This window comes from Leptodactylus fuscus, chromosome 2, assembly GCF_031893055.1.
Source record: "Leptodactylus fuscus isolate aLepFus1 chromosome 2, aLepFus1.hap2, whole genome shotgun sequence".
Classification (NCBI taxonomy): domain Eukaryota; kingdom Metazoa; phylum Chordata; class Amphibia; order Anura; family Leptodactylidae; genus Leptodactylus; species Leptodactylus fuscus.
The window spans coordinates 141,314,869-141,331,848 of record NC_134266.1 but is presented as its reverse complement, the minus strand read 5'-3'; the positions used below and the strand labels follow the sequence as shown (position 1 = coordinate 141,331,848).

General features: G+C 40.3%; 1 protein-coding gene across 5 annotated transcripts in view; it reads left to right on the top strand.

Annotated features, from left to right (window-relative positions):
- Nucleotides 1-16,980, top strand: part of BCAS3 (BCAS3 microtubule associated cell migration factor) — an 849,167-nt gene that overhangs the window by 231,106 nt on the left and 601,081 nt on the right. For all 5 annotated transcript variants that reach the window (XM_075264762.1, XM_075264764.1, XM_075264760.1 and 2 more), the window contains exon 13: nucleotides 16,097-16,190. In XM_075264762.1, coding sequence (XP_075120863.1) covers nucleotides 16,097-16,190 — 94 coding nt within the window. The remainder of the gene's footprint in view (nucleotides 1-16,096; nucleotides 16,191-16,980) is intronic.

The following is a 16,980-nucleotide window of genomic DNA, read 5'->3' as shown; positions in this document are numbered from 1 at the left end:
CAATACAGCCAATTGGTATCTGTGAAGGGTTGATCCATTCAAACATTTGAGCATTACCACTTAGACACTGCTGACCTTCTTATTTATGAGCCGAATTTCTACAGAGCCCGGGGACCCAAATGGAGACTCTCCACTGATGAGTATGCAGATTTATTAAAAGCCTCTTAAGGTGTTAAAGATATCAGAAAACCACTTTAGGCTAAGGCCCCACGTAGCAAGCCACAGCCAAAATACACTGCAGAGAAGACCACAGCGGAAATGCATTGCGGTGTTTCCCAAAGCGCTTTTCACAGAAAAGGAAAGGAAACTCTGCAGGCTTTCTGTCCCTAGTGTACCTATAGGGAAAACGCCAACGTTTCTGTAGGTATAATTGACTTGCTGCATTGTACAAAAACTCAAGCACTTTTGAAATCGCAGCATGACTGTATGGAGTCATCATTATGGGGCTGTCCGAATCTCCGACGCAGATGTGAACTGGCACATACTATCCAATGAAGGCCATAAGTTTTTTCTTATGGCCTACATCAAATCAGTAGGAACCTATACATTTGTTGTGTCCTCCAAAAGCTTTTATGGCTCATATGCCGAATGTGTTCAGATAGCGTGATGTGAACATAGCCTACAAACTGAAATGTTTTTTTTAACATCCCGTTCACATTTCTGCATTTAAATTGGAGCAGTCTTAATCCTAAGCAATTACATTGTCTTCAGCCACCCTCAGGTTTATATTGCACATTTACAGCTGCTATTTATTTGAATGACCTTTATATAAATGCGTAATTGACTTTACTAGGATTTGAACCTGTGAACTCTAACACGGCTACGGAGGGTGATAAATGGCTTAGTCAAACTTTGTTTATATTACGTTAATGCAACTCTTTGTTTAATCTTACTGAGGGCATGAACCGGCCATTAATGCTCTCTTTGGAGTACATACTTAAAATAATTATAAGGACTTTGTGTAAACTTTCTTGAAAGTTATGATAAAAATTATACTTTAAGAGGCTGCTAGACGTTGTCATACATATTATTTCTGGTATGTCATCCAATGACTCCTTTTACTTAATATATTATTACGTTTCGGCAATTCTACTTATCTATGCTTATCTTAGTCTGTATTTGCATTTCAGTTTATTATCTGTTGGTATTACAGTCAATACCCTTATTTTGGGCTTGAATTACAATTCTAGATCACCTCCTCCTCCATCAAAAAAGACATTCAGATAATTATCAGAATCTTAGCTCTCGGTTTTGCATTTACATACAACAATATCTGAATCCCGGAAAAAAAGTTACAACTTTAGCAAAATGATTTCCTGTTTACTTCTAGAACACATTTACCCTTGTGAGTCATGCTTGCACAATATTGTACATCATTGTTGGTAACAGAAGTAAAGTGTTTGGTAAGATTTTCACATTGGTCAGATAATTATTTGATTCAAGAATCTGAACATTTTGACCATTTACTACAGCTAACTCTGGTGAATGGTGGAATGCTATCCAACAGGAACAAAGCTAGTATTAAAAATTTAGAAGGGAGCAACTAGGAAAGACTGTACCCCATAGCAAAATTTTGACTTGGGTCCCCTTTTCCTGGTTCCCACACAATATAACACACTATAATGTCCCAAAGTGGCCTCCAGACAGTATAATGTCCCATACCATCCCCTCCACACAGTGTAATGTCACATAGCGGCCCCTCCACACAGTTTAATGTCCTGTAGTGGCCCTTACATATAGTATTATACTCTAAAATGGACCATCCACAAACTCCTTTTCAGACCCCAGAGTATAATGATTGGAGGTCCAGGGAAAGTACTCACCGCTCCTGGATTCACAACTCCCTGTTTTCAGCCATCTTCAATGACGCTACAGACGTGGGTTACGCCAGCGTCATTATGTGTTGCGATGCTGGCCTGGCCCACATGGCATCTGTGAAGTCACTAGAGTCCTGAAGATAGCAGGGAGTGTGAAGGAGCCCAAGAACAGAATCCCAGCTGTGGACAGCGCTGTTTCGATCTGATTGGATCTCATCAGCACAGCGTAGGGAAAACTGGTTTGGTTGAGATGAAAGACTTCTAGACCAGGTTCTGGGGAATAGATTTACTGGTTTGGCTAAACCTCGCATCATGACATAAGGCTTGTTGAAAAAGTCATGCATTATGTTTAAGGGGGATGTCCCTAGAAGGCAGCAAGCAGAGGCATTGTTTTCCTAATTACATCCTGGAAAACAGATTTGCATATTTCCCATTGTATAACAGTAGTCAACCTCTTTATATGATCACTAGATTTTCAACCTGCCTAAAGCAGTAGCACAAGTGAATATAAGAAATATTGTAGTATATGTGTCAGAAAAATACGTCTGTCTGTACTTGGCTATTCTACCTCCTCCTTTCTAAACTGACATTCACTCAAAATCTCTGGTCAATCTGTCTTGATCTTCCAAGATGGACTGTCAGCTCAAAGGTAGATTCAATTTCCTATGTCTATACTTAGGGGAAGGAACAAGGAGGGCCAGGTGAAAGAGTAACAGAGATACAGTTTTGTCTCTCACCTCAAGCACTTTATTCACATTAGCTCTGGTCAGTTCTTTTGTACAATGTCTCCCTTAACCTGCTAAGTTATTGAGCGTGAGTTTGGGAGTAGGATCTCCTGCTTTTAACCCATGTTCTATCTATGGCAGACATCATAACAGCTATTCACCTACTTGCACAGGGACAATTTGTAATTAGAGACGGAGATGAAGTGGACAACTGCCTGAAAGAGCAGAATCCAAACCTAACAATGGCCAGTTATAGTGTTATTCCTCATAGTCACACATATGGCAGCTGAGGCTATGTTCACATCTGCATAGAAAGAATATCTGTGTATATGGGAATTTAACCTTATCCTGAACAGTTAGATGTGCTTCAGGTATTTGCCATACATTAATTGAAATGAAGCAGATTCAGCTTTCCAGATTATGGTGCGTCACAAGACCCGCTTGCTGTTGTTATGAATTTGGGATGATTCGTGATTTGCCTCTCTAGTGACCTTGTATAAGAGGGTTAGAAAAAAAGACCATTCATCATCTACTGCCATCTGACCAAGTGAATCCACAATAGATCCCATAAATCTGGAGAATAGAAATGTAAAAATAACACAAGTTATTGTTCTCTCTGCACAGGATTTTTCAATGGACAGCACGCCAGAGATTGCCTTATCTGATTGTTTTGCAGCAGAACTAATGTGTGGCATAGTTTTATATAGCATTACAAATCACTGTACAATTGTTTTAAAGTTTTTAAAACCGTGTGATTTAACCCTTTAGCAACCAACTAACCTAAATTCTACACGGACAAGCCAGTCTTGACCGTTAAAATTAGGTCATACTGGCAACTGGGAATCAGTGATGTGGCAGAAGTCTTCATGAACCTGTCACACAATAATAATAAAGATTAATGCAGGAGTGGTACAAAACACGTATCCATTTGTTTGAAGAGCTTATGTTAATACACCTCTTGGTGAGAGATTGTTGACTGCTAGACTGCATCTAGTACGCACTTCTAGGCCCATCATTGGACAGCGAAAAACAGGATGGACATTTTGACAAATTACTTGCCATCTAGGTCATTCTAACCTATGTACGGAACATAGCTTGGTAGCAGCAATGGTGTGGATCCACCTAGTCAGAGACAGGGACACAAAATCACGTGCAAACAGGTTTATTTGGAAAAACAGCAAAATAAATAAACCTTCACTTTAGGCACAAAATAAGCAAAATAAAATAAAGTCTTAACGTCAAGCAAAACGTCAAACAAAACCCTGCTTATCTGAGCACTAACTAAACAGTATAACGCCAACTACATGAACTATCAAAATAGCACAGTATGGTCTCACCAAACTTTCAGTATTTCTGGACAGACCCAGGTGCCTCCTCTCGCTCCCAAAATCTGCAGTCTTTTATGGCCCAGTAACAAGCCCATTACCCACACCTGGGGCTGAGGTCTACTCAAGACCCGCCTTGGACCACATATATGTCAGAGACCTGGGGGAGATATGTGGGGATACCAGCACTCTGCCTGTCACCTTCTCACACCTAGTTGTTAGGAGGTCTTGGGAGCACTGGTTACGTGGGGGCATGCACACACGGCAACAAGTTATGGATGGTCCAGATAAACCATTAGTAGAGGATCATTTAATCCATCAACAACGATGAGCAGCTACCACAGTTTACTTGTTCACGATCCAAACACAAGTGGCACCCTTTATTACACACACCTGTCTCGCCCCAGGCCATTTCCAGGTGCTTACCAGAAAGAAGTTTGGTGTCACTATGCCCATGTCACCATTGACAGCCATTCAATTTCAATGTCACAAATGAGAAATATGGACCACTGCGGTCTGGAATAGTCTTTAGCGATGAATCCAGACAAATGTCTTCCATGGAGCAACACATTGTCCTAACTGCTGGTGTGAACCTGTGAATTCTATCTAAGGAGCCACTTCCTATAACAGTCAGGTCTAGTAGAGGTACAAGAGACACTCGTCAAGAGGAGAAGATGAAGCGGTACTCACCAGTATAAAAATACATCCTTTATTTCATGAGACATAAATCTCTGACTCCTTGCTTGCTGTATTTTATGTCAGAAGAAATAAAATACATTTTTATACTGGCGAGTGCTGCTTTATATTCTCCTCTTGTATTTTAAAATTATATAAACTTTTCAAAATACAAGAAAAGCAAAACAACAATGGGCCAAAGGGAGGAAAGACATAAACCTGTGGCTGAATTGGGCTGTACACAGCGCCGCACCTCCCATGAGGTGACCTGAAGCGAGCGCTTCAGGCGGCGCTATGCCAGGGCCCCAGGGAGGGCGGCATTTTTGCTTACCTTAGCCAGTCCAGGACAAGCTGTCCTGGATTGGCTTAGCACCGAGCAGTGGATTGGGGAGGCTGCTGGAGCAGCGCTGCTCCAGCGGCCTCCCATCACACTCAGGCAGAGAGCAGGTCCTCTCCGTGCCTGCTCTCTGCCTGCGAACGCCGCTAAGCCCTGCCCCCTTCGCTCCGTCCCGCCCCCTCCTCCCGGGGGGAGGGGGGGCGGCTTTCTGTCGTTCGCCTCGGGCGGCGAAAGGGGCAGGTTCACCCCTGGCTGTACAGTACTATGCGTCAAGTACAATAATCCAAACAACCACTTATCTAATATAGACACTCAGGAGCATACACAATGGTTACAAAAGCATGAACAGTAGTCCTATCAGTTCTCGAGTGGCAGCCAATAACGTTCCGAACAGGGCCTGGGGCAAGGTGTGGGGGTGGGGGGGGGGCAAAGAGTGGTACAGGGAAGGCGGTGGAAGAATAGGGAAGGGAGGAAAACAAACATTGTTAAAAGTGAAAACAAATTTGGCCTAATAAAGTGAATAAGTATCTAAGAGCAAAAAAAAAAAAAAAAAAAAAAGAAACACCGCATGTTCAGAGCAGAATGGTGCAATTCAAATGGGAATGGCAATGATAAGGAGGTCAGTATACAAATAGAAGTCCAAACGGCCATAACAATTGGATTACCAACAATAATAATAGCAACCATGATCCGTTGCGCGTGACCAGTTATGGAATTGCACTAGGGGTGGAGAGGGGATTCTTGGCCTGGGGATTTCTCCTATCTTCCATAAAAGCGGACCAGAGGGCCCATCTGTAGCAGAAACTGGAGAAGGTATGGTTTTTGGTGAAAGCCAAATCCACATGATGGATCAGCTCATTTATTGTCATACAGGGTGTAAACTTCCATTGCCTTACTATCATGGATCTGGCCGCTAGAATTATCTGACCCAGCTTATTCTCCTCTTGTATGTTACATTGGACTGCTTTCCACCTGAGCACCACCAGTGGAAAAGTGGGAAACTCTTAGCTGACTTTTTTGCATGGGAATGATTTAGATCTGTAGTAATGCCATTATGCTTTGCTTCTCCAGATTTACTATACAAGGGACATTGCAATATGTGCAGGACCTTCTCCGGCCTGTGTTGCCTCTCATGCCTCAGCTTCCAGCTGGCATGTTTCAGCAGGTTAATGCTTTCCCACAAACAGCAAGGCTTCCCAGGAATGTCTCCACCAGGATGAAACCTTTCCTTTAGCTTGCCCAGCCGTCAGATATATTGCCAATTGGGTATTTATGGGATGGCGGCTTTGGCAACCTATGTGTGTGCAGGATCTACAGGTCCAGGTGCAACATCTGTGGGCAAATTTATTTATTTTTTTGTTCCATTTTCAAAATGCAGTGGAAGGGCAATGAAAGAAGAACATATACTGTTTTCTAGAGAATAGAGGTATTGAAATGAACATGCTTTGCTGCTATACATATGAACTGACAGGCTGACGCCTTTTTGACTCTATCCATTTGCAGACAGGTATTTTGTGGTAAAGGAAAATGCTCTCAAAACTTGTTTAACCTTCCTTTTAATGATGTGTCGGGCATTTTGTGGCAAGTAATGTGTATTGTTATTTATTTACATCACTTAATTAGCTGAAGTACATTGCAGATAAATGCACACAGATGTTCTCGCAGCAATTAGCTTACACATAAAACTTTACGCGCTTCATGGCTTGTAGCATGCTTTCTTGTTTTTAGATTTACTTCACAGTGACCTCTGAATCCTCATCTATGATTATTATATCCACTAGCCCACCCATTCTGCTGGAATGACCTCTTTCTGCAGTCTATGCCTGCAAATAAATCTCTTGAAAAGTCAGCATATAGCTAACATCAGAGGTAAACTATGAGTAGATAAGTGTAAGCATGGTTCTTGAAATATGAAAACACAAATTTGTTGGCACAAAGTTACATGGCTATTTGAAGCAAAGACTTGATGTAGAGTGTCCTTCAACCTTTAAAATCCAAGAATTTAAATCATACTTAATTTAAGCATCTCTGAAGGTTATACAATATCTCAGATTGACCACTTTTAATATTTATTTTATGCATTCTTTGATATGTCGGACACAAAAGTCTAATAGGACTTGTTCGATTAGGCTGGGTTCACAGTATGCTTTTTTAAATTAAGGCTCCATTCCCACGGAGTAACACGCCGCTCATTTAGACACGTAAACACATGTCAGAGTGAGGCGCTTCAAAACAGATCCCATTGACTTAAATGTGTGCTGGCTTATGCGCGCTACATATTGATATCAATGGGAGACTTTATAACCGTGAGCCGGCACCCATTGAAGTCAATGGGATCTCTGACTCATGTTTACTAGAGATGAGCAAGTACTGTTCGGATCAGCCGATCCGAACAGCACGCTCCATAGAAATGAATGGATTCACCTGGTACTTCCGCTTTGACGTCGGCCGGCCGCTTAACCCCCCGCGTGCCGGCTACGTCCATTCATTTCTATGCGAGCGTGCTGTTCGGGTCGGCTGATCCGAACAGTACTCGCTCATCTCTAGTGTTTACGTGTCTAAATGAGCGGCGTGTTAGTATGTGGCAACGGAGCCTAATAGCTGCTTTTCAAATTGCAGTAATAAGTATCACATGTTCCTGTGCATTAGAAGATAGGTTCACATCTGCATTGGAGTCTCTATATGAGAGTCTGCCGCAGATTCCGCTTAAAATCAGCGGAGAGAGAAGTCCTGCAAGGAGGACTTTTCTCTCTGATGGTTTCAGTACAAAAACAGCAGAAACTGTGTGGAAACCCAGAAGAGCCCTTTATAACCAATGGGGTCTGCAGTTTCCTCAAGTAATCACTTTTTAAGCAGACACAGTCTGTGTCTTCTTCAGGTCCTGATGCAGACCCAAACACTAGTGTGAAACAACACCTTTCAAGGAATTTATCAAGGGTCATAGTGAGTATTTTGTGACCACAGTGAGCGTTTCCCTAGCATGAAAGCGCAAAGTGAAAAGTAAAATTTTGAAATAAATATGCCAAAATAAATATGCCAATTCAGTACCAAATATGTGGTGCTCACTTTGTGTCAACAGAGACACACACTCCTAAAACTTTTAAGCTAAGGCCCCATGTAGCGAGTTACACCCAAAAAGCACTGCAGGAAAAAGACGTTTTTTTTTTCCTGCAGCACTTTTCACAGAAAGTCCACAGAGTTTTCTTCTGCAGACTTTCTGCTTCAAACATACCTATAGGAAAACATCAGCATTTCCATAGGTATAATTGACATGCTGCGATTTACAAAAATCTATTTTTTTTTCAATCAAAGCATGTACTCTGTGGATATTTTTAGGGAAGGAAAACTGAGTTTTTTAGCTTTTGAAGTATAGATTTAGAGGAACAGGTTTTTGGATGCTATGTGGCGCCAGAGGTGCCAGTAAAGTAGAATTCCCAAAAAAGTGACTCCAGTTTGTAAACTACAAGGAACTCCCCATGCTCACATTTCTTACCTCTAATCAAGTGTTATATTACTTTATATTCAAAAAATTATTTTGGTATTTTTCCAGAAGTACATAATTTCAGTGCCTAGTATGTAGTGCCCAGGTTATGCCAGGTACAACAGTTTGTAGAGTGTTAATCTCTGATGCAAATATTGCGAACTGAAATGACGCATTTCTGGAAAAATTGCAATTTTCACTTTTCACCATCAGCTCTGCAGTAAGTTTTGAAAAATAAATGAAAGTAACACTGGGGAAGGGGGGGGGGGTAAAAATGCTCACTACATCCCTGGATACATTTTTTGAGGGACACAGTTTCCACAATGGGTCACATTTCATGGGCTCAAACAACAGCTTATACCCCCTTAAGGGAATGCTGTTTCGCTTTTGAAGCACTGATTTAAATGGTTTGGTTATTGGACATCAAGTCATATCTGCAAAGCCCCTGAGGTGCTAATAAAGTAGAATTCCCTGGGAAGTGACCCCGTTTTGAAAATTATACCCCTCAAAAATGTATTAAGGGTTGTTGTGAGCATCAGTTTTCCAAGTGTGAATGTATAGCAGATGGTGAAAAGTGAATATGATAACTGTGCTTAGTACATTGGGTACAGCAAATTTCCTACTATTTCAATTATACTATACCAATTCCCTACTATTCACTGAGCTGCACTGGGCCCCTTTCCTTAGGGTTTTGAGCCTGCTGATTAGCATATTACCACTATATCACCACATAATAAAACACAATATCTAACATTATCACTAAAATAAATAAAAATGTTGCAGTTGTTTATTTTGTTTACCCAATAAGAATTTGTGGTCTAATATTATTATATTGGGGACTAAGTACGTCCCATATCTTATAAAAGGCCACCACAACTTTTGTAGCAATCTCACATTTGCGAATCACCCTGATATCTCTGCAGTGATCGTGTGCCAAAGTAGAGCAGGTACAAATTTTTCCAATTGATCTTACCTTTGTGTGGTCTTCACTTCTGATTTTGGTTTACAATCACTGATGGAAGTCACTAACCAAAAAACTGATGTTTGGTTAAGGCCTTACTGAGTCATATGCTGCATAATAATTGACTTTTGTTTTATAAATGTGCATTCTATTCCAGTTTTAGTAAACACCAGCTCATATACATCAGATTCCTGCAAGCCGAACTTCTGAACAACCAAATTCAATCCCTCCCAGTTATCGCATACACATAAGAGGAGAAAGTTGCATTGAACATTTTGAAATCTGCCATTGGAGAGAATCAGGAGGAGTCATACACAATAGACTGTTTAAGGTTAAAGCCAGGGCCCCACTGTCCGGAAAAGCCACGTTTTCCACTGTGGTATAAATTGCGGCATTTTACAGTACTTGCAAAGTGGATGGGATTCATGCAAATCCCATGCCCACTTTGTGGAAAAAATCACAACGCAGTCACACTGCGATTTTCAAAACTGTCACGGTTTTGAAATTCGCAGTATGTCAATTATATCTACAGAAACGCCGGCGGCTTTCCTACAGATATAATTGTAACAGAAAGTCTGCAGAGAAAAACTCTGTGAACTTTCTGTTGAAAGCACTGCGGGAAGAACCATGCCGCTTTAGCGCTGCGTTTCCACCCAGTGCGGCCTTAGTCTAAGCAAAATCGACCAAAACACATGTTTTCTTGCCCTAAAAAATGAATTACCTATGCAAAAGTCTTTATCTCTATCCATTTCCCTTTTTGGTGTCAGCTTTTTTACATTTTTCATTGGTCATAAAGTAAGTGCAATTGTTCAATAACACAAAAAGCATGATTGCCACAAAATAAGTAAGTGAGAAAGTGCTTACCTCTTAAAACTCCTCATCGATCAAGTGCAGTTGCTCCAGTTTTTAGGTTTACTAGCACATTAGCAATGCAGCCAATAACTGTACCTTAGTGATTATGTGAAATACTTTCTGTCCGATGAAATTTTATGAATAGTACAACTATTCCCCAACTGATAACTAGAATGAAGGTACTGCAGGACCATGAGTTTCTGGGTTACATTTACTTACTCCAAGGTACTGTAAATGAGGAGGGCTGACTTGACATTTAAGTTTATTAGGTGCTGTATCAGGATGGCAGAGAGTTATGGAAATAAAAAAAATAGTGACGCTCACCTGGGACACAGTGCTCCTCATGACAAAATTAGAGGGAATTATTAAGATATTTAATACCCAGTGTTACCTTTCCCAATGGACACTGGGCTTGCTCTCCTAGTAAAGTTCTGCTCTTTGCCGCTCTGACTACAGTCCTTTGTCCCACATGGGCATGCGCACTCCTCTCTTTGCCCATTTTCATTTGCGCTAGCATGCACTGCTTACTAAAAGGCCAGCATGCACACATACTGTTTTGTCCCCATGCAATCCCTGACTATAGATACGTCATGCCCTTAGCAGTGCGCCTGAACGTTTCTAATCCACAAGCATCCTAACCAAGTTATTCTCTGTATTACTGATCTATTACCTGTGTTATGAACTTGGCTTCTTATCTGACCTCTTCTATGTTACCTGTTCTTGCTTTGCTAATTACCAATGTCTGACTGAAGCTTGTTCCTGACCTTTGAACCCTGCTGCCCACCCCATCTTTTGCTTGGTCACTTTTGTCTTGTGCCTACCAGCCCTGACCTCGGCTTGTACCAGACCACTCTCAGAGCTTCACACTGCTACCTCTTGGCTCCCAGGCAAGGTGTCACCAACACTTGGAGTGCTGTGGTAATCTTCAGCGAAATCCAGTTTCCAGTCTCAAACTCAATAATTTTTAGCCATTTATATTTGCAGGAATGTTTAACATTTAATTCTCTACTAATTTAAATATAGTTATGTTCCTGGGAAAATCCCCTTAATTTGGTTGTCCTAGGACAAATTAATATAGCAATTTATAATGCATTGCCCTCAGTTTGGTCCAAAATTAATACATATAACTAAATATTTGAAGAGTTTCTGTCTACTATGCACTCTGTTTTTGGCAGTTGTAAGACTTGACCGAACCACACGAGGTAGAAAATTTACAGGTTCATGAAATGTTTCATTTTAATTTCACCTAAACTCTGAAAGAAACAGTCCAGGTTCTATACTTGATAATATCACCAATGAAGAGCAGAGGTGAGGCCACTATGGAAGCACTAGGTCCTGCTACTACTCCCCCATTGTGCGCAGCAATAAAAAACAGCTTTTATTATTTTAAGCACTGTGTGCTGAGTGCTCTGTATTTATAGACTCCCTTTAAGCAATAATGTCTTTAAATGGTAGATCCCATTAAAAACATCTTGTTCTGGCATCCCAGGGCAGCTATTTGTTCTCTCTTCACTCTGGCCAGCCCCAGTCCTCCTACTCACTTCAGGATGTTAACTCTGACCTCATCTGTTGTTCTTGATATCTATCACATTTACAAACAATATCTCTTTCCTCCAGCCCCCAATTAGAAGTGACTGAGCTGGCTGTCAAAGGTCAGAAGGTCAGAATATTTTCCACTAATCGCAGTTTGCTACTGCTGGACTTGGAGTCATCTCCAGTGCTTATGTGTCTAATTGCCCTCTGATGTTACCCTACTTTGTTCTCATAAAACTAGAGCTCTGGGAGCCATTAGACCTTAATGCAGCGAGCTTACATAAGTGTCCAACAGAAATAAATTATATTTACAACTTAGTTTTCTGGGCATTTCTTAGAATACTTCAGGGTAAATTCTGCTGTTGCTCTGTTATCTATTTAGGGTCTAGGTCATCTGGATTTGTTCTCTTACAAGTTCATGAGGCAAATTCGAACATATTCTTTTTCATAAGAATTTTTTAGGTGATACACATACCGTATATACTCGAGTATAAGCTGAATTTTTCAGCCCAGTTTTTGTACTGAAAAAGCCCCCCTCGGCTTATACTCGAGTCAGCAAAAATTTTTTTTTTTTTTTTTTTTTTTTTAGTAGGGGTGGTCTATGACCAGCCACAATATTAATTTATAGAATCTGTCATAAAATGGTGCAAAAAAAAAAAAGAAGACTTAAAAAAAAAAATAAAAGTTTTAAATCCCTCCTTTCCCTAGAATACATACAAAAGTAGAACATGACTGTGAAACACAAACACATTAGGTATCCCTGTGTCTGAAAGTGCCCAGTCTACTGAATATAGGGTATCTGCAGTGCTCCTGTTCCGTCGGAAAGGGGTTAATAGGAGCACTGCAGATACCATATATTCAGCCAGACTGAATTCCAAGTGGGGGGGGGAAACAGTCCTCCAGCTCAGGGAAGGGGCAGACAGACAACCAAAACATCCCCTCCCCTTCCCCAGCATCCAGCAACTACTGCACCCAAAAACTCCGACCATTTTAATTTTAGAAATTTTCCAGTAGCTGCTGCATTTCCCCCCCTAGGCTTATACTCGAGTCAATAAGTTTTCCCAGTGTTTTGTGGTAAAATTAGGGGCCTCAGCTTATATTCGGGTCGGCTTATTCTCGAGTATATACGGTAGTTATAATTCTTGTGTTATATCATATACACCTAAAAAAATCTGCTAACCAGTTCATATTCTAAGTAGATGCTGTCAAGTCTAAGGTCTGATTGCTTATTTTAAAAGGCAGCTTCAATCGCTTGAGTGCGCGGCCATAAACATATTTAGCCCCTCTTTAGTGTAACTCAATTAAGTGTCAAGATGTGGCCAACATATAGACCTATTTTGAATGTCTTCTGCATTACAAAAATATGAAAAGATATTATAGTGATATAGTGACAGTGGCCAAGGTCACATGGCCATGCTGCAGTTCAGTCCTATTCTTTTTAATGGGATGAATATGTGACATTGCAATTGTGACTAACTGATATGATGTCACTTTTTGAGAAGAAAATAGCCATGTTCTCAAGTACTGCAGAACACCTTTAAGTACATCTACGCACAATTATGACATTTTCTAATTCACCTTCATGACTTACAAATTATGATGATCATTTCATCCTTAAAGAATCAACATCTGATGCTTCTACTTCTGAATTTGGACTAGGCACCTTCATAAATAAATAGGTGTTATTGTCGTCTCAATATTACATGTGTGTATATCCCCTTGATGACCAGGTCAGAAAGAATCCTATGACTGATGCCCAACCTTGCGGAAATGCAGCTTTTTTTGCTGTGTTTTTTTTTTAGCCAAAACCAAAGATGGCTACAAAAGAAATGAGAAACTTACATAAAGCTCTTATACTTGTATCACTTCATTAATCCACTCATGGGTTTGGCTCAAAAAACTGCAGTAAAATCTGCAACAAAAAAAAGCTGCGTTTCTGAAACGAAGTACTTTATTTTTTTATCAGGAAACCAACTCTACTAATCACATTATATAGGTATAGATTATAATTATTCATTAGAGTTACAAATGGCGAATTATATTCATATGTAAGCCCCTGCTTAGTTGGTTGGTGCATTTCTGCGGTTTTGGCATTTTTTTTTCACACCTGCACCTGTAAATATAGATATGTGTGATATACGCCTGGCATCTTAAAATTTTTTGGAAAGTACATTTTGTTTCCAGAAAGGGATTGCTTGAACATAAACTTTAGTTGCAATTTTGAATTTTAGTGCAGTTTTTTGCAAGTAATATCTGCTGCAAAAGTTACATGAATGTGGTTGCATGTATGAAATATTAAATTGTATTTTTATATATGTTGTGGACTCTCAAAACATTTAGATTTTGGTATCACAGTAAAGGTTTGCTATGTGCAGCATATATTTTTTAACACAGTGGATGACAGCAAAATATTGCTTGGCTTCTGTTTCAGTATTTTTGAGAGTAAGGGTGCATGCACACTACGTAACGCCGGGCGTGTATGAGAGCCGTACACGCCGGCGTTACAGCAGGGCTGCCGAACACTTCCCATTCACTTCAATGGGAGCGCTCGTAAACGCCGCTGTTACGAGCGCTCCCATTGAAGTGAATGGGAAGTGTTCGGCAGTCTGCTGTAATGCCGGCGTGTACGGCTCTCATACACGCCCGGCGTTACGTAGTGTGCATGCACCCTAAGAGCTCTGGTTGATGTTGAGATTTGTGGTATACATACATTTTGTACACCTTGATATATAATTTTACATGTGTTTTGTGTAAGAATGTAAGATTTCATATAGGTTTTAGATGCAAATATATGTTTTAAGGCATTTTTTCAAAAAATTATTCATTAGAGTTACAAATAGAGACTTATATTCTTACTAGCCTCTGCCTGCGACTTCGTCTGTGGGTTGTTTATTTTGTTTAACTTGATTTGGACCATTTCTATGTTTATCCAGGTTAGGGGGCGTTCACACTACCGTTGGTGTCCGACAGGTAGTGTCCGCTCCTAGTGTCCGCTCAAAATCTGTCACGGACATTAGGAGCGGACACTAGCTGTGTCCGTGACACCTGTCATTCATCTCAATGGGCATCGGGTGCGTTCTTTTGCACTCCGTGCCCGTCCTTCCCTGTCCGCAAGTGAAGATGCATGCAGGGTTTTTCTGTCCGCTTGAGAAGTCGGACATCTTCACTTGCGGACAGGGAAGGACGGGCACGGAGTGCAAAAGAACGCACCCGATGCCCATTGAGATGAATGACAGGTGTCACGGACACAGCTAGTGTCCGCTCCTAATGTCCGTGACAGATTTTGAGCGGACACTACCTGTCGGACACCGACGGTAGTGTGAACGCTCCCTTAGTATATAGGTTGATGTATTATCAGCATTGGTGACTTCTGCATCTACTACCCCCTGTTCTTCTGTATACACAGAGCTAAAGAACTCATTTAGTAGCTCTGCTTTTTCTTGTTCCCCGGTGACCAACTCTCTGTCACCATTATTTAGGGGACCTATATGTCATGTCCTTGGTTTATAAATTTGATAAAAATTAAAAGTGTGTTTGTAAGGGTATTTTCAACAGTGTATGTAGACTTAAAGGGATAGGGGGGAAAAGTGTCTGTTTATCACATAAATTAGCGCCCCAGTTACAGTAAGTATTGTAATACAGCCTCCTGTTTATACACTGTAGAGCTGATATGGATACTCTAGGACCCAGTAGTACAGACAGGTTCCCGGCATTCGGCAAGTACATGATTGCTGGGATCAGGAAGGAGGTGGCTTCTATACACACAATCTCACAGTAATGAACCGCCCCTGACTTCTGACTGGGGAGTCCAACAGATGGCTATCTACTCCTGCTAACTTAATTTCTGACCTTCTGGATGTATAAATTCAATGAGCTTTTGGCAAAAGGTTAAAGGTAATAAAACATAACAGAAAAAAATACAAGTGTCATATGACAGCAATCATTCTGACCTATAGAGGCGATAACATGTAATTTTTACCATGCCATTTTACATTTACATTTTACATTTTACATGCCATTTAAACACCAAGTGTAAGAACATGACAACAGTTTTTTTTTCAGTTTCACTCCATTGTACAGTCTATTAAATGCTGCCATTAAGAACCACAATTTGGTTCAAAAAGAAATCCTCATATGGCTCTGTGAACATAAAATAAAAAAGCTTAGTTTTAGAAGATGCAGAGTACAAAACTAAAACACATAGAGAAAAATATATTTGAAGCAAAGGGATTAAAGTAGTAGCGATACCATATTCAAAAACAGTTATAGTTGAAACCATGGCGGAATTATTAGCTAATGCATCAGGAAAACCTAGTAATTTGAGGTACTGAGATGACGCTACCTTGTTCTAAATCAAGTTTATACATTTAGCCTTTCTTCTTTGTCCTAGGTTCTTGTCAGTGAAGATTCAGATGGTGAAGGCATTGTTGCCCATTTTCCAGCTCATGAAAAACCAATTTGCTGTATGGCATTCAACCCTAGTGGTAAGTAGTTTTTAAGCATGGATATTGAAATCTGGAATGTTAAAGGACCCTGGTTTAGCAAAGTTAATAGAGGTTCCTGGAATAAAAAATTGTGTTTTTTCCTCTTTTTTTCTGCATACATACTGTTAAAGGAAATCCGTCAGAGAAGAGAAGCATATTAATCCCCTAACAGTCACATTAAAATGGGAAAAATTCCCTTGAAATTATTTCATTTTATTGTAGATTTTTAATTCATTTATGAAATAAATATACTTGGGTGGGCTTTGACTGCTTGATGGATAGGACACAGTACCACAGTAGCTGTAGACGTTGCCTTTACCATGAAAGATAATTTATTATGATTACTAGAAATCTGTAATAATGCAGCTAAATTATGCAAAGTACGTGTATATTATATTACACAGGTTTGGACAGAAAAAAAATCTCTCATTCCGCCAGGAACCAGGACAGAGAGTTAGATTGCATTAATCTCAACACTTATCTGTGTGAGATAACAGGCACTGAATGAGGTCCCTGTATATTCCTCATCAGTAAAATGCTATTAACTGATGTGTAAAAGGAGGGGATAACAGCTCTGAGAGCAAGTGTAATTCTAAGAACATAGCTTCCCTCCCCTCCCGAGAGCAGTATCTTCAACTCACCAGGCTGGTGGTAATTGTGTGTGCACTTTATAAAGGTGAAGTCATTCCCCGAAACGCGTTGTGCTTTGTTATCCTATTAATATTAGTTTGTTCCTCAATCACGCAAAACCCGCTCGACCGATTTGGCTGAAAGTTTCCACAAACATAGT